At 43.8% G+C, this 27,317-nt stretch overlaps 1 protein-coding gene, 1 long non-coding RNA gene and 1 other non-coding gene across 4 annotated transcripts in view; 1 reads left to right on the top strand and 2 right to left on the bottom strand.

The window, feature by feature from the left end:
- The first annotated feature begins 170 nt into the window (after positions 1-170).
- On the top strand, positions 171-26,847 carry LOC128100429 (uncharacterized). Its single transcript, XR_008214790.1, has 3 exons — positions 171-369; positions 6,725-6,863; positions 26,612-26,847. It is a non-coding gene; the product is annotated as an uncharacterized LOC128100429 (long non-coding RNA).
- LOC128102725 (U6 spliceosomal RNA) lies at positions 7,705-7,808 on the bottom strand. The gene has a single exon (XR_008215491.1). It is a non-coding gene; the product is annotated as a U6 spliceosomal RNA (small nuclear RNA).
- Hck (HCK proto-oncogene, Src family tyrosine kinase) overlaps positions 14,130-27,317 on the bottom strand; it is a 50,185-nt gene continuing 36,997 nt past the window's right edge. Inside the window, exons 11-13 of one of the 2 annotated variants that reach the window (XM_052722578.1) lie at positions 26,639-26,792; positions 16,924-17,055; positions 14,130-14,619 (exon numbers count right to left, since the gene is read on the bottom strand). In XM_052722578.1, coding sequence (XP_052578538.1) covers positions 14,417-14,619; positions 16,924-17,055; positions 26,639-26,792 — 489 coding nt within the window. In that variant the 3' untranslated portion in view covers positions 14,130-14,416. Of the gene's footprint in view, positions 14,620-16,923; positions 17,056-20,963; positions 26,793-27,317 lie in introns of those variants that run through there. The other variant, XM_052722577.1, reaches the window with a different exon arrangement.

Genomic DNA, 27,317 nt, shown 5'->3' with positions numbered 1-27,317 from the left:
AGGTAAAGGAGACTTAATTTCTCCTTGACAAACTGGTCTTAGCAGTGAGGTCTCTGACTAGGTGAAGAGAGAGGGCGGTGCAGCTATTGGAGCCATATTAACTCCTGGCAGACACCGCTCCTCCCCCTACTCCTTTTGCACTGTGGGTAATTGGGGTGTGTGGAAACATGCGCGCTCTCTGGATGCCATCTTTATTATTGGCAGAGAGATCCGTTGCCAGGGTTACCCGAGACTTTAATTGTGAGACAGAAGGCTTGGTAAACCGTCTCTGACAGCAGCTGGATTCCAAGTAATTTGTAATTATGTGTTTAAATATTTATTTGACTATTATGTATCCCATAATACTGATCGGTCGTAATCCCTATGAAGGTAGGACTCAGTCTATCTTTTTACCTTGCCCTGCCTTTTTCACATCTGTAAAATGGGGCAGAGATTTCTAGATTACTTTCATAATTGAATTACGTTGAGTATTCACTGATACAATCTTACAAAGGAAGTGTTCGATAAATAAATGTTATTATGTGATTGTGTACATTCCCTCACACAGACGGTAGGTCCCTCAAACAACGCACTTTGTTAAATGAGTGAATGGGTTAGCGGAAGGACATCTTTTGTAAAGACATCTTTTGTTGCCGTTTCAGAAAGTTGATATAATGAACTTGTGCTGCTTGTGTTCTGCTTCTGTAGCCCCGTCTGCTTACCTGCCGGCTCCCCGGTTTGGAAACCTCCACTTCTGAGCTGTAAAAACCTTTGTCTTCCTCATGTCCAATGCTGACCTGATTTTAGGGAGAGACCGCCAATGTACACGAATAAAAAAGGCTTGCTTTGATTAATTTGGCCGTGATGATTTGGTTGGGTGCTCTTTCTCCTCTTATCTGTGGGACTAACATGTCCTGGTTAGTTTTTATTGTTAACTTGGCACAACCTAGAGACACCTGGGAAGAGGGAATGCCAACCGAAGAATTTCCTCAATCAGTTTGGCCTCTGGGCATGTCTGTGTGGCATTTTCTTGATTATTAAATGATAACAAAATTCTTCTATTTTACTTTGTTCAATTTTTTTTTTTTTTTTTTTTTGAGACAGGATTTCACTGTGTAACAACAGCCCTGGCTGTCCTGAAACTCATTTTGTAAACCAGGCTGGCCTCGAACTCAGAGAGATCTGCCTGCCTCTGCCTCCCCAGTGCTGGGATTAGAGGCATGCACCACCAGTTTGGAAGGAGACATCTTTTAATGCGGACTTCTCAATTCTGACTGGCTTAATGTATGACATGAAGTAAATCACTTAACCATCTTAAACTTCAGGTTCCAGTATTGGCTTAAGGGGTAGGTGGTAGCATACGCCTTTAGCCTTTAATCCCGGCATTTGGGAGGCAGAGGCAGGTGGATCTCTGTGAGTTCGAGGCCAGCCTGGTCTACAGAGCTACAACCAGGGCTCCATAGAGACACCCTGTCTTAAAAGAACAAAAACAACAAAAAAAAGGTGGAGGTGGGGCTTGGGGGTGGGAGGGAAATGACTCAGGATCATGGAGAAAGACTTCATTTGGTTCACATATATCATTGTAAAGTGTGTACCGAGTGAGCGCTGTCTTCTCAGATGGATCCAAAAAGTTGTTAAAAGAGTAGTAACGGAGTTGGGGATTTAGCTCAGTGGTAGAGCGCTTGCCTAGCAAGCACAAGGCCCTGGGTTCGGGCCTCAGCTCTGGAAAAAAAAAAAAAAAAGAGTAGTAACGACGTCTGTGGATATAGTTCACTTGGTGGAGCGCCTGCCTAATCCTTAGCACCACATAAATGTGGCATGCTAGAGCACACTTATAATTCCAGAACTCTGAAGGTAGAGGCAAGAAACATTCACAGTCATCTTGGGATACATGAGACCTTGTCTCGATGATGATGATAAATCAGCCAGGTTTGGTGGCTTACACTGGTAATCCTAGCACTCAGGATGCTGAGGAAAGATGGCTGTGGTGCGTTCAAGGCCAGCATGCATTAGATAGTGAGTTTTAGTCCAGCCTGAGCTATAGAGAAAGCCACTGGCTAAAACCATGCCCCCCAAAAGAACACTCAGCATTGCTGAATGCTATAGCTCTTGCTACTGTGCCAAAACAGTTCTTAAGATTTTTAGATATCTCATTCTGCATCTTGGCAGGGATCAGTTGAACTCTGACCACCACTGTGGTCAACCCTGATCACCACTGTAGTAGATTCTTTTGCATAAATGTCTACTGACAGTCTTCTCCTCCTTGTTTGAGCATGCTGGTTCTCCCATCAAAAGGTGGACTTTTTCCCTCTTGTTGAATATGATGGTCAAGTACTCAATAGAATGAGGTACAAGTGTCTTTCAGTTCTGCACCTAGGCTTTAAGAGATTTGGCAGCTACTTCCACCCAAGGGTATAAATAAGGCTAGGTGTTGTAGAATATTATTTTAAGATGTGTTACATTTGTTTATGCTGTGGAACATTTGTTTAATAATGCAAAGATGTGTTGCATTCTTTTATGTTGCATTTGTTTAACTCTGTGGAGCTGTGATTCTTTGCCTGTTTAAAATACCTGATTCTAATAAAGAGCTGAATGGCCAATAGGTAGGCAGAAGAAAGGATAGGTGGGGCTGGCAGGCAAAGAGAATAAATAGAAGGAGAAATCTAGGAGGAGAAGAAAGCAAGAGAACAAGGAGAGGAGGATGTGAGGGGCCAGCCACCCAGCCACAAAAGCCACACAGTAAGAGTGAAAGCAAAATATACAGAAGTAAGAAAAGGTAAAAGCTCAGAGGCAAAAAGGAGACAGGATAGTTTAAAGTTAAGAAAAGCTGGCAAGAAACAAGCCAAGCTGAAGCATGAACCTAATTAGACTTAACAATAAAATCCTGGAAGCAGACATCGAGGGTGAAAGTGGAAAGTTCAGAGAAACAGAGCAGCCAGTCACTAGATCCTTCTTACCTCAGACTGAATGGGGGCTCATCCTGTATCTACCCACCTTATATTCCTATCTCTACCTCCCTAGTGCTGGGATTAAAGACATGCACCTCCCAAGTACTGAGATCAAAGGCATGAGACCCAAGTGCTGGCATAAAAGGTATGAGCTACCAAGCACCACCCAGCTCTGTTTCTCTTTCAGACTGGCTCAATCTCATGTAGCCCAGGGTGGCCTTAAACTCCTCATCTTCCTGCTTCCTCCTCCCAAATGCTGAGATTAAAGGTGTGTGGCACCACTGCCTGGCCTCTATGGTTAACCAGTGACTAGCTCCGCCCTCTGATCTCCAAGCAAGTTTTATTTGTCAGAACACAAACAAAATATCATACAACATCAAGCTAAGGCCAGGCATTTATAATTAAGAGTAAGCCTTCATATGTGATTTATTTGGGAGCTGGGTGGTGGGCCCCCCCCAAAAGAGCAAAAACAAACAACATTTTGGCATTCCAACATGGGGCTAGAGTAAAAGAAAATCTAACAACAGCTAGGTGTCCTGCTGGAGAGCCCTATAAAGAGACAGGTCCTCTTTGTTCCTCAAGGCATTCTAGAAGCTCTACCTGACATTACACATATGAATGAAATTAGTTTGGAAGTTCAAACCTAGCTGAACTACTAACTAAAGATAATGTGATGTGACTAACCTTATTGACACTGTGTAGAACAAAAGAACTACTTGGTTGAACCTAGTTGATTTAGGGGATGGCTTGTCATGTAGCCTGAAACACAAACCCGTAAATGGTTGTGCTCATCACAACCATCCCAAAGAGCAGATATATTCCCAAAGGGCAGGGAGCTAGAAAAAATGGGAAGGATTTACCAGAGTCTTGCAGTAACACTGCAGACTTGTGACCAGTTCTACTGCAGCTTAAATCCTGGAAGTCTCTTACGACTACATCTGCTTAAAGAAGAATACTGACAGGGCTGCAGAGATGGCTGTTCTTCCAGAGGATCAAGGTTCAAGTCCCAGCACCCACATGGCTGCTCATAACTTTCTGTACCTCCAGTTTCTAGGGGATCTGATGCCCTCTTATGGCCTCCGCAGGCACCAGGGATGCAAATGGTGCACAGTCATATGTGCAGCAAAATACCCTACACATAATGTAAAAGAATATATTTATAACAATAAATACATATATTCGAGACAGCGTTTCTCTGTGTAGTCTTAGAACTCACTCTGTAGACCAGGCTGGCCTCAAACTCAGAGATCCACCTGCCTCTGCCCCCTGAATTCTGGGATTAAAGGTGTGTGCCACCACTGCTCAGCTCCAATATTGTTGACTTTTAAACATTTTTATTACATATATTACATATTTTGTGTGTGTGTGTGTTTGAGAGTGCACATATGACTACATGCCTTGTTGCACATACAGAATTTAGAGGACAGCTTTCAGCAGTTAATCCTCTCCTTCTACAATGTGGGGCCCAGGGATTGAACTCAGATCTTGAGGCTTGACTGCATGTGTCTTTATTCACTGAACCATCTGGTCTGCTCAGTATTGTAGATTATGTTCACAGCATGTAGTGTCTATTGCTGTTACATTATAACCACAAACATATATGCTAGTTTGAAACTCTCAGCTTACTTAACATAGTTGCTCAAGTCACTGATGAGCAGAGTCCTGACAGGTCTTCATTATTTTGAGTTTCGTCTCTTGATGTTCTCTGTGCTAAAGCAGTTCCTCAGTTGCACAATCTCCACCTCAGCTTTCCTAGTGCTGGGATTATAGGCATGTGCTGCCATACCTGGCATTCTCTCTTATATCATTCATGAATATGAACAAGTTCTAAACCTGTATTCATGTTGGAACTCTGTCTAGAAAGGGTATGGCATCAAGCAAGTTAGTATCATGAATATCTGAAGCTTTTTCAGTGAGCAATCTGGGAAGACACATCTCTTAGAGCAATAGTTCTCAACCTTCCTAATGCTGTAACCTTTTAATAAGTTCCTCATGTTGTGGTGACCCTCAACCATAAAATTATTTTCAATGCTACTTCATAACTGTGATTTTGCTACTGTTATGAACTGGAATGTAAACATCTGTGTTTTCTGATGGTCTCAAGTGACCCCTGTGAAAGGGTCGCTTGACCCTCCAAAGGGTTGTGGCCCACGGGTTGAGAACCGCTGCCTTAGAGCCTGCCCATCCAGGAGAGGAAGCTGGACTCAAAAAAGGAGCACTGCTCCCAAAGGGTGTTAATTCCATGGCACTTTCAGCATTCTGGAAACACTAGCTCCCGAGGCTTTTGCAGTATAAAATATACATAATACATACACCCCAGGCACAGTAATGCATACCAAGGCAGAAGAAAGCCCAGCCCATTCTAAGAGAAAGGAGTCCTGGCCTAGGAGGTAAAAGCCAGGGGCAGGACAGACCAAGCTGAAATGGTGTCAGTACTCTGAACTCTACTCGGGGATTTAGTCTCCACCCAGCATTATCAGCCTGTTGGTTCATTCATCTTCCTCAGAGTCTAGTATGGCAGCTAAAGAAAGCTGTTATAGGCAGAAGGCCGAGGTAAAAAATAAGGGACAAACAGCCTATATCAGCTGACTTATAAAAAGTTAGGAATGGGGCTGGAGAGATGGCTCAGAGGTTAAGAGCACCGACTGCTCTTCCAGAGGTCCTGAGTTCAATTCCCAGCACCCACATGGTGGCTCACAACCATCTGTAATGAGATCTGGCGCCCTCTTCTGTATACATACTAAATAAATAAATCTTTAAAAAAAAAAAAAAAAGTTAGGAATGCCCCCTGCTGTTTCCACTCACAGCTCACAACTACCTGTAACTCCAGTTCCAGGGGACCTAATGTACCTAATATACTCTTCTGGCATCTGTGGGTACTACACGCGCACACACACACACACACACACACACACACACACACACACGCACGCACACACACACACACACACACACTACATCTTTATTTATTTATTTAGCCAGGTGTGGTGGTGTACAATCTTAATCCCAGCACTTGGGAGGCAGAGGCAGGCAGATCTCTGTTTCAGACCAGCTTGGTCTACACAGTGGGTTCTGGGCCAGCCATAGCTACAGAGAGAGACCTTGTCTCAAAACAACAGCAACAATAACAACAACTGTAGTAGTACTTTCTCTTAGGTACCACCAGCCTCACAACTGCCTGTAACTCCAATTCCAGTGACCCAATGCCTGTAATCTGTTCAGGTACCCAAACTCACATGCAGATAGTCATACACAGATACATACACATATACCTGTGATTAAAAATAAATCTGTAAAACTAATAACAAGAAAAAGACTCCAGAAGCCATAGGGTGTGGTTCATGCCTGTAATCCTAAAACTCAAGAGGATCAGCCAAGAAGCTCACTAGTTTGGAGTACATAATGCTTCCCAGAGGAGCCTCAGCCGCTTACTGTCTCCTGTCTCGATGGTATGGGTGAGAGGGGGGCTCCTGAAAATGACTGCATACACTTTTACTTAAAAATCATTGACCACATTTTTTAAAAAATTTATTTTATTGGTGTTTTGCCTGCATTATGTCTGTGTGAGAGTGTTGGATCCCCTGGAACTGGAGGTACAGACAATTATGAGCTGCCATGTGGGTGCCGGGAATTGAACCCAGGACCTCTAGAAGAACAGCCAGTGCTCTTCACTGCTAAGCCATCTCTCATTAATTCCACGTCTTTGTTTTGCTTTGAGAGGGAGAATCAGTATGACCTTCATCCTAGGTGATCACGTGGCCCTGAAAAATAAATGTTTTTTTTTTTTTTTTTTCTAGAAGAACCAGACTGGATATGAAGACAACAGTCAATCCCTGCAAACCCTTGAAAGGGAGGGAGACAGAAGGAAAACTGATAGAGCCTCATGTCACAATATACCATGGTGGGGACAGATGCATGAAGAAATTGAGGCCCCAGGTAGGGAATGTGGAGGTAGATTCGTTCTAGATCACAGGGTAAGATGAACCAAATGCTGCTCCTGCACCTTGGCTCAGTGGCACTCAGTTGAAGTAGGCCACCTGTGACTTTCCTTCCTGCCGCCACCTCCTAGGGGATGAATGCTTACTGTTTTCCTGCAGAATGGGAAACAAGAGATGTGTCCCCACATTTTGTGGTTTGTTTAATAGATAGAAGTTTTTTTTTTCGAGATGAGGTCTCACTATATAGCCAGGAACTCTACACCAGGTAAACCAGATTGGCCTTGAACTCACAAAGATCCACCTGCCTCTGCCTCCCAAGTGCTGGGACCATACCCAGCCTAGACTTAATTTTTAATTTTTTTAATTTTAACATCAGTACTATGATTTGAATGTGTCCTCCAAAGCTCATGTGTTGAGAACTTAATCTCTAAATGCAACAGTGCCTAAAGACCTGACATTTAAGGGGTGAAAGAGAGCAGGGGATATAGCTCAATTGGTAGAGTGCTTGCCTACTAAGCATGAAGTCCTGGGTTCATTTCCCAACACTGTGTAAACCTTTGACGCATGCCTACAATCCCAGCACTCGGGAGGTGGAGGCAGGAGGACCAGAAGTTCAAGGTCATCTTCAGCTACATAGCAAGTACCAGGATACCCTGGGAGCTCCTGTCTCAATAAACAAACAAGAGGGTTGGTTCCCGATGGGAGGATGACTTTGGGCCCCTACATACCTGTGCACCTTTACAGGTGCACTTCCATTTTCAGTGGGATGATACAAGAAGACCTTTGCTATATGCGGGCCCCTCAACCTTAGACATCTCTGCCTCTAGAGCTTTTTATTTTTTGACATGAAATGCTTCACAGATATGTGTGCCATCCTTGCACAGGGGCTGTGTTAATCTCTTTATTGTTCCAATCTTATTATACATGTTGCTGAAGTGAGAGTTCTGCCCCTAGAACGCCTAAGAAATAAATTCCTACTCTTTACAAATTACTTAGCCTCAGTAAGTCTGTTAGAGCAATACCAAATGAACTGAAGCAAATTTAAGTGTAGAGTATTGAGTGGATAGAACAGAGGTCCATGTAACTTTCCATCCTACACTTGTTTTTTTTCCCCTGTTATTAACACCTTGCATGGGTGGTCCATTTGTGGAAGCTAATCAATCAATCGTGATGTATTACCAACTCCAGTCCATACATTACCTCAGGGTCTCCTGCTCCTCCTCCTCTCCTTGTCCTTTTACTCCTTTTTTTTTTCCTGACAGGGTCTTACTTTGTAGCGTTGGCTGTCCTGGAACTCACTATGTAGACCAGGCTGGCCTTGAACTCACAGAGATCTGCCTGACTCTGCCTCCCGAGTGCTGGAATTAAAGGTGTGCGCCACCACACCTGGCTTTGGGTCCACTCTTTGTGACATACTTTCAATGAGTTCTGACAGAGGCTTAATTGGTAAGTAGCCCCTGCTATGGTACCATACAGAACAGTTCACTGCCCTAAAAACTGCCTGTGTTCTATTTGTTCCTCGATTCTTCTTCTCAAATTCTTAGCAACTGTCTCCCAGGTTTTCCATTTTCAGGATGTCATGTGGCTGAGATCTATAGAGTGTAGCTTTACAGACTGGTTCTCCCCCCACCCCGTTGTACTGGGGGTGGAACCTAGGACCTTGTGTATACCAGGCAAAGGCTCAACCACTGAGATCCCCAGAACCAACTTGGCTTCTTCCAGGAATTTCCTAAGATTCCCTTTTTTCTTTTCGTGGTTTAATACCTGATTTCTTTTTAGTGCTACTAATCCGTTACAGAGTTTCCTTATTCCCCTTTGAAAGGCCATCTGCTTGCTTTGGTAACAATGAGGGCAGCTGCTCTGACTGTCCTGTGTGGATTCCTGTGTGGACACACATCTTCGACTCATGTGAAACAGCAGGATACCCGCTGATGACTCATGCAGTTAAGAGCTTGTTTGATTTTGGTAGAAGAGATATTGGGTCATCTTCACAAGTGACTGCGGGGTCCTGAGTTCCTGCAGCACTGGGCAACTGTGTCCTGCAGCTGGGTTTGGTGTCATCAGCGTTTGGAGTCTCCGTCACTCTAAGTGTGTTCTTGTCATTTAGTTATTGTCTCCCCAATGACACATGATGTAGAACATCCTTCTCATGCTTCTCTGTTGTATGTGTGCCTTCAATGAGGAGCCTTTTCCAATCGTGCTCATTTTGAAATTGAGTTGTTTTCTTATTATTGAGTCATGAGAACTCTTTGCATATTTTAGATACTAGTCCTGCATTAGATACATGTTTTGAAAACATATTCTTCAAGCTTAGGATTTGTCTCTCTCCTTTCTTCCCTTTTGCCCAGGCTGGCCTGACATTTGCTCTGTAGCCCAAGCTGGCATGGGATTCATAGCAATCCTCCTGCTTTGGCCTTGCAAGTGCTGGAGTTACAGGGATCAGAACTTCCGACTATACACAAGGTCATTGAGTCAGTTCCTTCTTTCCTACTATTTTATCTAACATTGACTCATCCCTCTGATCACAGAAAAGACAGATGAAAGCATGGAGACAGATACAATACCAAAAGCATAGTCTGTGAAAGAAAATTTATTCTGAGGCAGGAGGATTGCTAGTACTCAGGAACTTGGGGTTAGCCTGAGCAACATAGCAAGACCTTGCCTAAAAAAAGGAGGAGGGAGGGGACAGAGTGTTGAGTAAAGTGCTTGTTGTGCAAGCCTGACAGACTGAGTTAATCTGAGTTCAGATCCCCAGAACCCACATAAGAAGCTAGGCATGGGCCAGGCATGGTGGGCACGCCTTTAACCCCAGGGAAGCAGAGGCAGACAGATCTCTGTGAGTTTGAGGCCAGCCTAGTCTACAGAGTGAGACCCTGTCCCACATCCTTCCCCCGCTGAAAAAGTAGCTGTATGCAAGTAGGTGCAAGCATCAGTAGCCCAGCACCCCTCTAAATGGAAGCAGAGTCTGTGGAAGCTTTCAGGGCTGCTAGCCTGGCACACAGAGATGAAAACATCAAGACACCCTGTCTCTTTTTTTTTTTTTTTTTTTCCGAGACAGGGTTTCTCTGTGTAGCTTTGCGCCTTTCCTGGGACTCACTTGGTAGCCCAGGCTGGTCTCGAACTCACAGAGATCCGCCTGGCTCTGCCTCCCGAGTGCTGGGATTAAAGGCGTGCGCCACCACCGCCCAGGAGGACACCCTGTCTCAAATAAGGTGAAAGGTCAAAGTGAGGACCTACACTTGAGGTTGTCTTCTGACCTCCGTATGTGTACTGCTGTGGTGTGCCCCCGCCCGCAAACACAGACACACAATTTTTTAAAGGATTTTATTTATATGTATGTATGTTTTGCCTGCATGCTGGTGCACCATATGCCTGCCATTCTTGAGGAGGCCAGAAGAGGGCATCCAATTCCTTGGAACTGCAGTTACAGATAGTTGTGACTAGGAGCCTAAACCAGGTCCTCCACAAGAGCAGTAAGCTCTTAACCAGCTGTCTAGCCCCCAACACAGTATGTTTTGGTTAACTGCACTTCATTACAATTAAAAAGTGGGATTGGCAAGATAGCTCAGCAGATTAAGGCAGTTGCCGCCAAGCCTGAGTTCAACCCTGGAACCCACATGGTGGAAGGAGAGGACCAACTTCTACAATTTGTCCTCTGACCTCCACATGAGTGCTGCGACACATGTCAACTAAATAAATAATAAATAGGTTTAAAAATTAAAAACTGGGGCTGGAGAGATGGCTCAGAGGTTAAGAGCACTGGCTGTTCTTCCAGAGGTCCTGAGTTCAATTCCCAGCAACCACATGGTGGCTCACAACCATCTGAAATGAGATTTGGCACCCTCTTCTGGCCTGCAAGCATGCATGTAGGCAGAACACTGTATACATAATAAATAAATAAATCTTAAAAAAAAAAAAAGAAATCTTTTAAAAAAAAAAAAAATTAAAAACTGGCCTGCACCTATAATCCAGGCCCTCAGGAGGCAGAGGCAGGAGGATCAGGAGTTTGAGACCAGTGTGGGCTACACAGTGAGACCCTGTCTCAAAAACAGTAATTTAAAATTTTGCAAAGGACAAATTGTTAAGAAAACGAAGCTGGGACTGTCTTAGTCAGCCATTACCATAATATGCATGTAACAAAACAGCCCCAGAAAGCAAAAGCTCGTGATAATTATTTCTCCTTCGCGTGTCTGAAGACCAGCTGGGGTTCAGCCTGGACTGGGCTCGGTTGGGTTTGGTGCCAGCCTGAAGGCTGGTCCAGGTTTGCTCCTCCTGTCACTCATTTTCCTTAGGTCACATTCTAATCAGGAAGAAGGCTGGAGGATGAGATCAGAAACAACATTCTAAACCTGTTTCCTTTGCTTTTGCTAATGTTCCATTGGCTGAAACAAGTCTCATGGCTGAGCTCAACATCAGCAGGACGGGGACGGGTGCTCTTCACATGGATTACTGAATGGAAAGAGAACACATTTTTTTTTTTTCGGTTTTTTGAGACAGGGTTTCTCTGTGTAGCTTTGCGCCTTTCCTGGAACTCACTTGGTAGTCCAGGCTGGCCTCGAACTCACAGAGATCCGCCTGGCTCTGCCTCCCAAGTGCTGGGATTAAAGGCGTGCGCCACCACCGCCCGGCGAGAACAAATTTTTATTGCAAAGTTGTGAGTAAGATCCTGGGCTTTGCTTTCAGACTCCAAAGTATGTATTCCAAACCACAAAGCAGCAGTGCAATCAATTAGGTTACAGACGAGGTAAGTTGTGGTGTGTGTATGTGTGTGTGTGTGTGTGTGTGTGTGTGTGTGTGTGTGTGTGTGTATTATAAATGAGATATACATGTAAACATATATATATATATATATATAATATATATATATATGCTGGTTTTAGATTTTGTCCATGGTTCCCACTTTATAACTCCCTCCTGAAATCAAGTCATAAAAGCTAAACTATGTCTTCTCTAAGTAGGTCATAACAACCCTTATCATTCCCCTGCCTTTCTGTTTGGGAGCTGGCCATAAATACTCTTGTTGTGTAGTATGTGATAAGGACCTCCTCACTCCAGTGGGATCCTAACCCATAGCCTGAAGGTAGGAAAGCCCCGTGGAGAGGACACACACACACACACACACACACACACACACACACACACACAAATCGAAGACAGGCCTTGCTGGGTTTTCCCATCTAGTTTATTAGCAATCACACCTAGACAATAAAGTCTACATAAAACTCTGAAGGACAGGGTTCAGAGAGCTTCCAGATAGCTGGATATGTGGTGATTTCTGTGGAGTGGCAGGTCTAAAGAGGACACGGAAGTGCCACGTGGCCCCTTTCCCACCGTGCATTTTGTCATCTTTTCCTTCGTTGTATCGTTTATGATAAAACAGTAAAACCTCATTCTCATCCTGAGTCCCCTGAGCATCTTGAGCAAATTAATGGGACCTAAGGAGGGAGCCGTGGGGAGCCTGGATTACAGGCAGCCAGTGAGAGCCTGCATAAAACAACCTGCCAATTTCATCTGCCATCTAAGGCAGAAGGGAGGAAATCGTGGGGACTGAGTCCCCAACCTGTGGGATCTGACAGTACCTCCAGCTAGTTAGGGTCAGAACCGAGTTGGAAGAAAGGATACCCCTCCCAGTGGGTGACCCTTGCTGTAGGGCAGCTGTTAAGGAGAGATCTCTGCACCTTTCATGCTCATAGAAACGTTGGTTGTAGTGTGAAAATGGGAGAACAGTCACTTTGTTTCTCTCCCGAGAATGTAGATTAAAACCCAGCTGGCCTTGGTCTCCACGGTACTTAGACACAGTTCTTAAGGGTAGACCCATGAGCTCCTCAGTGATGATGCAGACTGGCTTCGGCAAGTTCAGGGTTTCATGTGACCCTAGGGGATGCTGTGATGTAGGACCTTTGGGAGATGCAGTGATACAGAATGTCATTGCACAATGTCCCACTGTCACCAGCCCTCTCTTCTCCCCATGACAAAAGCTGACTGCCAAGAACTTTTAGCTGAGGTGATGATGCAGACAGTGTTCACTACCTTCTTGTCCCCTCTACTTCCTGTCAGGTCTCCCTCCTGGTCACCAAGAGCATCCCTTACAAAGTACCAGGTCCTCTTATCAGCAGTCCCCCCTTCAGACCCAAGATCTCCTGCAGTGATGAAGACCATCTTAGTAATCATGATGGCTGTGTGGCCATGGGAAATGGCCACCATCCCCGAGGGAGGTCTAGCTTACGGATCAGTATGGCTTCAACAGAAGAGAAACCATATGTGGTGCCCTGACAGACCCAGCTTCTGGGCAAAACCATATAGCATCCAGGCACCAGTGTAGTAGGCAGAGTAATGGCCCCTCAAAGGTGTGCGTGTGTGAACCCCTAGAAGCTGAGAAAAATGCTGCCTGGTGAAGGGGACTTTGCAAATGTGATTAAGGATCATGAAGTGGAAGGTCTATTCTGGCTTATTTAGGTGAGTCCAGTGTGATTACTTTAGAGGGTGCAGCAGCTGAAGATGCAGGGGAGACCACAGGACGGAAGTAGAGCTTAGAGTGGTGTGCAGAAACCTGAGTCACAGGAGAGGGCAGCCTCTGGAAGCCAGAGAAGGCAAGGAAGGAATCCCTCCCCTTGAATCTCCGGAGCAACAAAGCCCTGTCAGCCCATTTGGCACTCCTGGCTTCCCCACTGTGTGATGATAATCATGTGGTGTTTGCAGCCACCCGAGCTTTGGAGATTTGTTAAGGAAACAAAAGGAAGCTAGCTGGTCGAGCCAGCACGTATTTTAGGATGGTTAGAAAAGCTTGAGCATTGCTTCTAATCTTTCCCTTTCTTATAGGTTGTGTGTGTGTGTGTGTGTGTGTGTGTGTGTGTGTGTGTGTACATGTATGTAGAGGTCAGAGGGCACCCTCAGGTGTCATTCATTCTCCAAGAAGGCATCACTCTCCTTTGAAATGAGTCTCTCACTGACCTGGAACTCACCACTTAGGCTAGACAGCCTGGATACTGAATTCCAGGCATCCTCTGGTTCTCCCCACCACACACACACAGGGGTTACAAATGCACACCACCACACCCAGCATTTTTACATGAGTTCTGGAGATTGAACTCAGGTCGCTGTGCTTATAGGACAAGCATTTTGCTGAGTGAGCCATTCCCCGCCCCCCCAGATTCTCTCATTTCTTCATACTTCTGGCCTCTGGGAAGGTCCTTCTTCTCTCTGATATGTCACACAGCAAGGAGGCAAATAGACATTGGGAACAGGGAAGCTGACCTTTGGGAAAAACCTTTGACATTCACATCTTTATTTAAATACTATTTTAAGCTTCCCACTTAAACCACAGCTATAGCTTGAATTCAATCATCTCAGGCAAATAAGAAATACCAACTTGGGGTCCCTGAGAACGGCAGATTGCGGATGACTAGAGTCAAAAAAAGACTGTGAAGTCCACCCCACCCACTCGACAGCTGAAGAATCTGTGGCTGGAGTGTGTAAAGTGGGGGTTGGTGTCTGGGAGTGAGCCCAGAAGGTTAAGCATGCCACAGGCACTCCTGGGGCGTGTCCTGCCCATCAAGGCTGCTGCTGATACTGGCTCTCAGTGGCTGTGTAGAAGTCATCCAGAACACTTTGGATGTACTCGAAGGTGGGCCGTTCCTCTGGTCGGTTCTTCCAGCATCGGGTCATGATACTATAGAGCTCTTCTGGGCAGTGCTCCGGTCGAGGCATCCGGTACCCATGCTCCAGTGCGCGGATCACCTCTGGGTTTGACATGCCTGAGAAAGAGGCGTGGAATTTAGTGTGTGTGTGGGGGGGAGGGGCAAATGGAGCTGTAGTTACCATCTGACTGTTTGGGGAAGATATGGAAACTAAGTCCTAATAGCTGTCCAGTTGTTGAGTCTGTCCAGCCACCAAGCCATGCCAGATCTCGCAGGAGGCAGAGCATTAACAACCTACTGTTTCTGCCACTGTAGGTCGTCATTTTACCTATCTGTTGTGGGATATTTTGTTTGTGTTCTGACAAACAAAGCTTGCCTGGAGATCAGAGGGCAGAGCTAGCCACCAGTTAACCACAGGGGCCAGGCAGTGGTAGCACACACCTTTAATCCCAGCACTAGGGAGGTGGAGACAGGAATATAAGGGAGGTGGAGACAGGATGGGGCTCCCATTCAGTCTGAGGAGCCCATGCATTTGGTCTGAGATTGCAGAGAGGTAAGAACTCTCCGGTGGCTGGCTGCTCTGCTTCTCTGATCTCTAGGCAAGTGTAATTTGTCAGAACACAAACAAGTATCATACAATGATCATCTATCTATCTATATCTATCTATCTATCTATCTATCTATCTATCTATCTATCTATCTATCTATCTATCTATCTTTATTTATTTATTTATATTTCATGTGCATTGGTATTTTGCCTGCATGTATATCTGTATGAGGGTATCGGATCCTCTGGAACTGGAGTTACAGACAGTTGTGAGCTGCCGTGTGGGTGCTGAGAATTGAACCTGGATGCTCTGGAAGAGCAGCCAGTGTTCTTAAGGGCTGAGCCATCTCTCCAGCCCTTATCTTTATTTATTTTTGAGACAGGGTCTCACTGTGTAGCTCTGATCCTGGAACTCACTATGTAGACCAGAAGGCCTCAACCTCACTGAGATCCACCTGCCTCTGCCTCTGCTAGGACTAAAGGTGTGCGCCACCACAGCTGGCTGTCCATTAGTTTTGTTAACTGCAGCCTCAAGCATCTGAATGGATGTAGTTATGTAATCCTCTGCCTGGATTTTACTAGTATACCCACAAAACAAGTGGTCACTCTGAATAGGATCATTTCCTTATTCTATCTAAGTTTACATTTTTTACCTGTGATCACCAACTTTACTTTTATTTTTAGTTTTCTTTTTTTTTTTGGTTTTTCGAGACAGGGTTTCTCTGTGTAGCTTTGCGCCTTTCCTGGATCTTGCTCTGTAGACCAGGCTGGCCTCGAACTCACAGAGATCCGCCTGCCTCTGCCTCCCAAGTGCTGGGATTAAAGGCGTGCGCCACCACCGCCCGGCTAGTTTTCTTTTTTAACTTGGGTTTTTTTTTTTTTTTTTTTTGAAGAGATGGGTCAATGACTAAGAATAAAAACAAAGAAACCTTAAACATCTTGCTTGGATGTCTATATATCACCCCAAGTGAATCAACTCGACATCCACAGCAACTTCAGCGCCAGGACAACCATCCTTGACTCTCTCTCCTTCTTTTGAAATGTGGCCCAGTTCATCAGCTTCTCTCTGCTGCCTGGTGCCACCTTGGCCACGCACTCTCATCCATTCACACTGAACCAAAGCCTGCCCCCTCATATTTATTTATTTTTATTTTCTGTATACATATGTGCATATGTACATGTGTATATATATGCTGGTATCCTTGGAGACCAGAAAAGGTCATCAGATCCCATGGAACTGGAGTGATAGTTGTGAGCTGCCACATGTGTACTGGGAACCAGACCTCCATCCTCTGCAAGAATAGCAAGTACTTTTAACCTTTGATCCATCTCTCCAAAGAGAGAAATCATCCAGGTGTGGTGGTGTACACCTTTAGTCCCAGCACTTGGAAAGCAGAGACAGATGGGTCTCCAAGGCCAGCCTGGTTTGTATAGCAAGTTCCAGGCCAGCCAGGGCTACATCGTAAGACCTTGTCTCAAAAAATAAAATAAAATAAAAAATAGCATTTGACTTCCTCCCAGCCACATGCCATCTTATGGCTTCCTAGATACTTTAGCAAATACCTACATTCATCACCATGCCCAGGCCCTGCCAGTTCTGGCTTTTTCAGATCTTTGCATCCACTTCCTGCTCTGAGCTCTGATTGCTTAGGAGCAATAGGGTGTGTGAAAGATGAAACAGCAACCCAAACAGCCAACAAATCCTTTATGTGCAGGCTGAGGAATAGTGGATGGTGGTACCTCTGATTGAAATGGGAAAGGTGAAGAGAGGTTGGGGGATGATCAAGAGCTGAGCTTAATAGACATGCTGACAAGATAGACCATGACCAGGTTGAACTCTAGACACACCCCTAAACTCAGGTCCCTTTCCCTACCTGGGTAAGGGATCCGGCCGTAGGTGACAATTTCCATCAGCAGGATACCGAAGGACCAGACATCTGACTTGATGGTGAAGGAACCGAAGTTGATGGCTTCAGGAGCTGTCCACTTGATAGGGAACTTGGCTCCTGCAGGGTTAGACAGAGCAGAATCAGGGTGAATCTGGGGACCTGTGAGGACTGGGGCTCCGTTAGGGTAGAGGAATCAGGACAGGGACACATGCTGCCCCCTGCAAACAGTGATGGCCCTGTACTGTGCCTCCCAGATCCATGGTATCAAGAGACATCTGTCTTGAGGATAGACAGCTGAAGCAAGGAGGAATGGGCATAGGGATGTAATACAGGTGCTCACTCTGGGGACCACCTCCTTGATTCAGCTGATACCTGGTGAATTATAACTCTGGGAAGTGGAATCCTAGAGGTCTTTGGGGATGGAGGAGCTTCAGGGGGCTTGAGTCCAGCTCACAGCTGATACCTCAGCCCACCCTCCAGCCATGGGGTGCAGGAGAGTGCTATGGAATGGTCTTTCTGTATGCTGTGAATATGTGTTGCTCCCATTGGTTAATAAATAAAGCTGCTTTGGCCTATGGTAAGACAGGATAAGAGCCAGGTGGGAAATACAAGCAGAGATACAGGGCGAAGGGTGGAGTCAGGACAGGTGCCATCCAGCTGCCCAAGGAACAAGATGCCAGCAGACCACTAACACCATGGCCATGTGGCAAAATATAGATTAATAGAAATGGGTTAATTTAAGATGTCAGAGCAAGCTAGCAATAAGCCTGAGCCAGACCAAGCAGTTTATGATTAATAATAAGCCTCTATGTGTTTATTTGGGACCAATCAGCAACAGGACACAGGAAAACTTCTGGCTACATCTGGAGCCCAACATGGGGCTGGAATTTCTGCAAAAAATCTGACAAAAAGCCGGGCAGTGGTGGCGCACGCCTTTAATCCCAGCACTCGGGAGGCAGAGCCAGGCGGATCTCTGTGAGTTCAAGGCCAGCCTGGGCTACCAAGTGAGTTCCAGGAAAAGGTGCAAAGCTACACAGAGAAACCCTGTCTCGAAAAACCAAAAAAAAAAAAAAAAAACTGACAAAAGCTTAAAAAAGGATTCTAGACTCACAAAAACATGAGTCAAACACAGCTTCTTGGTAGCTGCATTTTTTCAGATAGGCTCTTTTGCTGGTGGCTAACAGATGTGTGGCTCCTTTAAGAGACGGCTTCCTGGTTCATGCTGGCGGCACTCATGGCTCTTTCTAGAGATTCTGCTGTGGAACACTTAAATGGGGTTTGTGGGCAATGTGCTGCAAGCTGCTTGATGGTGGCATAGACCTGCTGCTTCCCAGAATTGGCAGTGAATGTACCTCTGCCATGTTGAAAAGCTGAACAGGGCAGAGCCAACAGCAGGGCGCCGCTTGGGTTTTAGTCACACAGCTTAGCAGTTTAAAAACTCTCTGGGTCAAAAAAGGATTAAAGATACACAATAAAACAGATTCAGATGGAAAAAAAAAAACTTCTAAATGGGTTACATTGTATTTAAAAGATACACAATAAAACAGATTCAGATGGTAAAAACCTCTAAATGGGTTACAATGTATTTAAAAATATACATAGACTTGGGAGAAGAAAGAAAAAGGATAGAGAAAGTCCTTTAAAAAGAAATAAAAATTAAAAAAACACATAAAGATGGAAAATACACAGAGTTTGGATACTGTATATTATTCTGTTATCTTTGGGATTTTTTTTTTTTTAACTGCAGAGAGACATTTGATTGTAGGGGCTGCTAAGTTAAACCAACATATATATCTTAAAGGTATCTTGATTTCAAAATTTGGGTCTAAGGATATGTTGCTTTGGAAAAGAGGTTCTGCTTTTGTTTCGACAGAAGATGAGAAGCTATAGATTCCTTCCAGGTTAATATGGTTCCATCAAGGAAGACCCCCTGAGAGGTCTCCAATGGATGATCCAACATCCAGAACAGCTTCAAGGCAACTGGCTGAAATGATGCAGCCTCATAGATGATTCCAGGCAGGACTTGACCATAATCCTAAATTTTCTCAGGATCCCCAGAAGATTGCCAGCATTCCCAATCAGCAGGAAGTAGTATAGAAAGCCCATGCCTAAATTTCCAAAATATTGTTTATGAATGTTTGTTTTTTTTTAAAGGGGGATATGATATAGAAATGATGAAAAAAGGTAGAAAATTAAATCTACTTTAATCCAAAAAACAACTGTTAATCTCAAAATACTTTACATTGGGTTTATTAATATAAATTTAAGGTCTATTTTGTTATACTGTATGTGTATTTCTGCTCTTATTTAAGGTATTATGTTAATGCAACTCATTTAAAATTGTAATATTAAACACAAATTAATAATCATCTATGATAATCAAACTTATAGTCATGTTAGTTAAGTTTTTTAGATATATAAAGATATATCAATTAGATAGATTATCTTCAAATACTTCAAAATATTTGAATATGGCATTCAGAATATGGCATTTAAAATATTTTAAGAACTTAGCCTTTTCTGGACAATGAGACATGTCTGCTCCTGGCAGCACCAATTACTTCAAAGAGAATGATGGGCATTGAAGAAACTTGTTATGGGGTTTGCTTACAATATAGAAAAGGTTAGTCATTTGGGCAAGAAACTGCTCTTGCCTGAACTGCTTGACAGTATGTTGTATGGGACATGCAGGACCCATAGGAAAATGACCACTGAACTTTGCCAAATAAGGTGGGATGGTCCTTCAGGTTCCTGCTTTGCAGAAGAAACTGCCAGACATTCTGCAGGACACAGAGGAAAGTGACTGATGAGCTTTGCTGTTATACAGAATAGTCCTTCGAATTTCCCACTTCCTGAAAAATATGCCAGAGACTCTAGGCCTGTAGGCTGAAGAGAAATGCCCCAATGTTACTGAGAAACTTTGGATGACTGTCCAGGTAGCCAGATGTCTCTGTCATTTCCAGAATTTTAGAAGTTGCTTACAATGCACTTCCTGTTTACTTAGGTAATATTATATCCTTCTGGGGTCTTTGATGGAGTTGAAGACTAGACAATTATAATTATAATTTTCCTTAGTTATGATAAAAGGTAAATTAGATATAAAACTTTAGACTCACAAAGATAGATGATAGAATATTTTCTTTAATTTTGCCAAATACAAATAGACTAGATATTATAACTGTAATTCTTACTTTATAACTGTTTTGTTATATATAATTTTACTATGTTCAAATGAAAAAACTTCCTTTTTGATTAGACAGAAAAGGGGAAATGCTGTGGGATGGTCTTTCTGTATGCTGTGAATATATGTTGCTCCCACTGGTTAATAAATAAAGCTGCTTTGGCCTATGGTAAGGCAGGATAAGAGCCAGGTGGGAAATCCAAGTGGAGAAACAGGGAGAAGAAGGGCAGAGTCAGGGCAGATGCCATCCAGCTGCCCAAGGAACAAGATGCCAGCAGACTGGTAATGCCACTGCCACGTGGCAAAGTATAGATTAATAGAGTTGGGTTAATTTAAGATGTCAGAGCTAGCTAGCAATAAGGTTGAGCCATAGGTCAAGCAGTTTATAATTAATAATAAGCCTCTATTTTGGACCGAGTAGCTGCGGGACACAGGAAAACTTCTGGCTACAGGAGAGGACTTCAGTTGCTGGCCGAGGCTGGACCTAGTCACTGGATGTTCCTTGTCTACCCCTCCCCCTTTCCTTCTAGGATGGGTTTGGTTAGCTGTTGGTGGGTATTTGTCTTAATTACAGTCTCATTGGTGAACATGGTCTGCAGTTGCTCCTTGATTTAGGATTATTCTCTGATAAACCCATTGTAAGGCAAAAACCAGAAGTCAGAAACACCTTGACCACTTGGCTCACTTAACACTTAGTTCAGGAACTTCACACCATGGCTTCTTTGTTGTTTCCTCTGGTGAGTAAATCAGAGCTGTAGCTCACTGCTCTGGCTTAGCATCATCGGGGGTGGGGGGTGGGGTGGGGTGGGGTGGGGGACAGCCTATCAACAGACTGGAAAAGAGATCAATATCCAAAGGGGAAGCATATTGATTGATTGATTGACTGATTGATTCATTGATTCATTCATTTTTATGAGACAGGCTCTCACATAGCCTAGCCTGGCCTCAATTCACTACATAGAGAGGATGGCCTTGAACTCCTGATCCTTCTGCCTCCACCTCCCTATTGCCCAGATTGGAGGCATGTGCTACCACGCCCACCTTTGCATCATTTCTTCTGAATGCAACTATTTCTGCACCATCACAATGTTGGAAATCACAATGTTGGAGATCATGGCCCAGCTCTCAATCACTCTCTGCTGCCACCTGCTGTCCATGCTTCATCATGGCTGGCAGAGCACATAGGCTGCAAGCTGAGGAGCAGGACCAGTAGCTGCCAAACAGCAGGGCTGTGGGGTAGAAAGAGCTAGAAAGCTTCAAGCAGTTCAATTTCAAAGACTTCAGCAGGGCATTTGGCTTCATGGCCAGAGTGGCCCTGTGGGCTGAGAAGCTAGGCCACCGTCTCTAAAGGTTTAATGTCCACAAGGCACACACAAGCATGGGAGCCTTTCAGAGCTGGACGCAAATAAACCTGACTGGCTTCATCATGGAAGTAGCCGAATCAGGGGAAGAAAGCAATTTAACCAGGACCCAGGGAGGGAACTGAGGACACATAGCCCCAGACTCTTGCTGCAGTCCAAACTGCCATGTTGACTCTAATGCTTCCTCTTAGGGTTGGATCCTGCCTGTGGAAAGAGCCAGAGTCACTGCCAACACCAGCGACTGAGGCCTTCTTCCCCCGTGCCACTCTCCACCCTCAGGACTCTGTCACACGATGCTAATTTGAATTAGTGCTCCCTAACATTGCAGCTGCTCTACAGACATATAATGCAAGTGGTCCTTTTGTGGTCCCAATTCAATTAAAAATTAAAGCTGGCTTTGGAATTGGAGCATGGCTCTCTCCTTCTCTAAACCCACACACATTGGTTAAAGGAAAATCCAAAATCTCTGTCTCATGTCACAAGAGCCACCTGGTATGGGACAGAAGAAAACAAAATTTATGGGACTATTCTATTGCTATTAATCTCATCATCCTTTGGTTTCTATTTAATACTTTTCTTAAGGTATAAATATTATCTCAAAATTTATAAGATTATTATACATATATTTAAACTTTCATGATATTAATGGTCATATAGAGTATTAACTAATTCTAGAAATAAACTTTATCTAGCTTACATCATTTTGGGCTTGAGTCTGAAGCAAGTAACTAGGAACTAAGTTTGTGTACCCCATATATATTTAACAGATTGTGGTTCTTTAACCTCTTGGAGATCTCCTGCATATGACATTTAACATGTTTAAGTTTTCTGCAGTGAACCATGACCATCCCTGATAGTGACCTTTGAGGTCTCCAAGGAGATGATGGGGCCCTGCAATGACAGATCCACCTAGATTGTCATAATGCCACTAAGCTGACAAATACAACCCAAAGATCAGCTTTGGACTACAAACTTCTCAGGACAATCCAAGGCAGTTAGTTAAGATGGTCCAGCCTCATAGACTACTCCAGCCAGAACTTGAGATAAGCCCTGCACTTTCTCATCACACCAAGACCGGACAACAGCTAGCTCTCCCAGGAATTGATCTTTATCTCAAATTTTCAGGGTCCCCTAAAGATACCATCACCCCCAGACAGACAGGAAGGAATTTTAAGAACATGACACCCACATTCCCAAGAGGTGTGTGTGGGGTTGTTTGGTGGGTTATAGATGTTTATCATCAGTTAGGGGGTTTCAAGTTGTTATTGGTCATGGTCAGGGAGGAAACTAAGGAAAGGAGTTTAGATTCAGGGATCTCTTTTTGAAAAGATAAAAAAGGGAGGATATAAGAATGATGGGATAAAAGTGTAGATTGTTGAATTTACTTTTAAACTAAAAAGCAACTATAGTTCTTGAAAGCTATTATTATAAACTATTCAGAATAATTAAGAAATTCAGGTTAGTAGTTAGTCATCTATAATGATCAAACTTGTAGTCATGTTAGGTATGTTTTCAAGGTCAGAGATATATTTTAAATAGGTAGATAGTCTTCAAACAATTCAGAGACCTACAAAAAATGGCATTTAAGATGTTTTAATACCGTAAGACTTTTCATGACAGACACATCTGCTCCTGACAGCACTAAACTACTTCAGAGAAGATGATGGGCATTGAAGAACCTCCATATGGGGTTTGCTTTCTTTGTGGCAAAAGCTAGCCATTTGGGCAGCTTTTTTTCTGACACTATGCTGTCCAAATTGGACAAGCAGGACACAAAGGAAGTTAACTGCCAAACTTTGCCAAGACAAGGTAGGACAGTCCTTCAAAATTCCTGCTTCACAGGAAAGTGTATCAGATATTCTAGGCCTGTAAGTCAAAGACAGATGCCCTAATGTTGCAGAGGAACTTTGGGTAACTGTCCAGGCAGCCAGCCAGCCCTGTCATTTCTATAGTTTAGGAAGTTGTTTGCTTTGTACTTCCTGTTTATTTGGGTAATAGTATATCTTCTTGGGTCTCTGAGGGGTTGAAGATAGATAGTTATACCATTTTCTTTGTTATCAAATTCAGAAAAGGAACTTACAAAAGAGATGTAAAGTTTATAAGGTTGAGAGACATAAAAGCTGAAGTTGTTTATCTAAGAAAATGATTTAAGGTCTAAAAGGATATTTTTAGGATGGTAATAGAAGTTATGATAGAAAGTGGTTTAGGTATAAAACTTAGGACTCATCAAAATAGGATAGATAATGGAGTAATTTCTCTGAATTTACTAAATACAGATGGACTGGATATTGTCAATGTAATTCTTACCTGATAATTGTTTTTATTGTATATAGTTTTTGCTATGTTAGAGTTAAAACCTTTCCTCTTTATTTAGACAATACCTGATAATTTTTCTTATTGTATATAGTTTTACTGTGTTAGAGTTGAAACTTTTCCTTTTTATTTAGACAAAAGGAGGGAAATGTTTCAGGATATTTGACCACATTATGACACTCTGAGACTGTAAATAAAGTTAACCTTGAATTAGGGGGCAGAGTCAATGACTAGCTGACCAGAATTACCCATAGAGATTTTGGAGGACATAGGATATAATAGAGAGACACAGGAAGAAATAGGGAGGGGCTTAGAAAGATTCGCAGGCCTTTTGACCTGGGAAGTGTGGACACAGGTCAGCTGGTCATTCTTCTGCTGCTTTCTTGTTCTATCAGGTTTTTACCCCAATATCTGACTCCCAAGTTATTAATAATAGAACAATTTAGACAAACAACAAATTCCATTTCATGGAAATAGGGTTATAGATGGCTGTGAGCCACCATGTAGGTGCTGGGAACTGAACACAGGTCCTCTACAAGAGCAGCCAGTGCTCTTAACTCCTGAGCCGTCTCTCCAACTCTCCTTTCTTTTCAAGAAACAGGATCTACATATTCTAGGTTGGCTCCAACTTATGATAACCCTCAGATTTCTGAGTGCTGGGATTTACAGCTCTTACTCTAAGTTAGTAATTTTCTTTATTTCATACTTTTGCTTTGTGTGGTACTAAGGCTTGAACCCAGAGCCTTGAACATGCTTGGTAGGCATTACTCTATTACCAAGCCACATCCTCAACTGCCATCTTTTATATCCAGAGAGTTTTCTTCATATCTCACTTATTCCCTACAGACTTAGATTATTATCCAACTTTTCATTTTATATTTTTGTAGTTAGTTTAAACTTTATCCAATCATAACAGAAATCGAATGGTGTGTGTGTGTGTGTGTGTGTGTGTGTGTGTGTGTGTGTGTGTGTGTTACTAGGGATTGAGTCTAGCACAATGCACATGCTAGGCATGTGCTCTTGCCACAGAACTACTTCCCCTTTACTTTTTATTTTGAGACAGGGTCATTAACTTGCCCTGGCAGGCCTTGAACTTGTTGTCTCAGTCTCCAGAGTGGCTGAGGTTACAAGCCTGTACCTCTAGACTCGGCTAAAGTCTACAGACACTTAAGGTCTAACTTGGTAGTTGATAGCTGAGTAGCCCCTGTGATCATCATCAGATTAAGGCAGAGAACATTTGCAGCCTTTCAGAAGGCTCCTCCCAGGTAGTACCTCTCTGCTCCAGCTAGCCCCTATTCACAGCTTTGTCAGCATAAGTGAATTTTACAGCTTTAATGAGATATAATTCACAGGCCATAAAATCCACACATTTAAAGTGTGTACTCCAGTGGCTTTCATAATAGTGGAAGAGTTGTGAATTTTAGGCTGTTTCATCACATGTCATCCAGTCCCATTCCTAGCACTCAGAACCCCTTCTTCCTGAGTCCCCCACCCAGCCCTAGGCAACCACTGCTCCACTCTCAGCCTCCACAGCCGTCTTGGTTTCACTTGGGAATTTCATACCAAGGGTAACAGATATCTGTATTTGTGCCTGGCTTTCACTGAGCATGCTCCCAAAGCTTGCATATGTTGCTCCCAAAGCTTGCATATGTTGCAGCACCTTTCAACACTTCATTCCATTTTATCACAAACACTCTTCTGTGGTATGGATACTCAACATTTTCTTCATCTGTTCATCAGCTGATGGGCATCAGTTAGGGTGTTTCAGTCTGGGGCTATTATGAAGAACACCATGAACTTCACAAATGACTTTTGCCTGTTTTTGGATTCCCTGTCTGTGGAACCTCCTAGCATCTGCTCTGTTTAGACTCATTTCTTTCATTTGGATGTCACGCCTCCCCTTTAGCTGCAGGTGGCATTGGTGTGTGGTGTGATGGGGATGGAACCTGTGGCCTTCTGTGTCTGTCAGTCAAACCTCTATCACTGAGTGTCATCTCCAGCCCCCGGTGTGGGTTTTTCCACTGCTGTATGATGCCACACTGTGTGAGTGATACAGTTGGTATGCACACCCTGTCTGTGGACATTTAGGTCACTCTTACTTTGTCTTCTGTGAATAAAGTTACTCTCACCTCTCACCACTACCTGTACTTGCCGAAGCTGTCACTTCAGTCTAATCTGAAATGTTCCTCTTCAAGTCTGATGTGACATTAACATCATCATCCTGACAGGATCTAGAATCACCTAGGAGAAGAGCCCTTGGGCGTGTCTGTGAAGGACTTCCTACATAGGGTTAATTGAGGTGGCAAGACCCATCCTGACTGTGGGCTGTGGACCACATAAAAAGAAAAAAAGCATGAGGTGGTGGTGGCGCACGTCTTTATCCCAGTATTCAGGAGGCAGAGGCAGGTGGATCTCTGTGAGTTTGAGGCCAGACTGGTCTACAGAGCAAGTTCCAGGACAGGCTCCAAAGCTACAGAGAAGCTCTGTCTTGAAAAACAAAAAACAAACAAAAAAACAAAAAAAAAAAAAAAAAGGAAAAAGAAAAAGAAAAAAGCGAGCTGAATACCAGCATTTCTCTGTCTGCCTTCTGACTGTGGATACGATGTGACCAGTTGTATATCCTTACTGACCCACAAGGATGGACTGTCCTCTCTAACTAGAAACCAAATTAAAGCCTTCCTTACGTAGCCTCTGTTGAGTATTTTGCCAACTAATGCACTGTGCAGAAGGACCCAGCCAAACTTGATGCAAGAGTTAGTCGAGGACAGATCTTGGCTCTTTCCAGTCTCCCACAGGTGTCCACCCTCTGATCTCACAGCCCTTCCGGGAGGACTGCGTTCCCTACCTTCCCGAGCAGTGTACTCATTGTCTTCGATGATCCGTGCCAGGCCGAAGTCAGCAATCTTACACACCAGTGATGCAGAGACCAAGATGTTGGCAGCCCGGAGGTCTCGGTGGATGTAGTTCCTCTGCTCAATGAAGGCCATGCCCTCTGAGATCTGCGCCCGGAAGAGACAGTGTCACCCTCACATACTAAATTCTAGTAAAGAATTCTTTCTTCCAGCATAATATTTTTGTCGATTATTTTGGAATTTCACATAATGCGTCCTGATCACTCACTTCCCAGTCCTTCCACGTCTGCCCCCACCCTTGTGACCTTCTCCCAGAAAAGAAAAAAGAAAACCCAAGTCCATTTGTGTTTCCTATATATTCACTGTAGCATGGTCAAACACCCAGCAGCCAGCTCCTTAAAAAAAAACTGAGTCCTTCCCCACCCCAACCCCTGTCAGAAGGCATCAACTATGCAGTGTGTCACACAGCACACACACACACACACACACACACACACACACACACACACACACAAATATATATATATATATATATATATATATATATATATATATATATATTCCAGACAGCTTTACATGCAAATATTCATTGCAATGAGTCATTGGTCTGAAGCACCATAAATACTGGACCATCACTGAGACTTGTTTTGAATATCCAGCTGTTGCTCAGAG

Source organism: Peromyscus californicus, unplaced genomic scaffold, assembly GCF_007827085.1.
Source record: "Peromyscus californicus insignis strain IS unplaced genomic scaffold, ASM782708v3 Scaffold_7__1_contigs__length_154581171, whole genome shotgun sequence".
Taxonomy (NCBI): domain Eukaryota; kingdom Metazoa; phylum Chordata; class Mammalia; order Rodentia; family Cricetidae; genus Peromyscus; species Peromyscus californicus.
The sequence above is the reverse complement of the archived record's forward strand: the minus strand, read 5'-3'. Positions and strand labels throughout refer to the sequence as shown.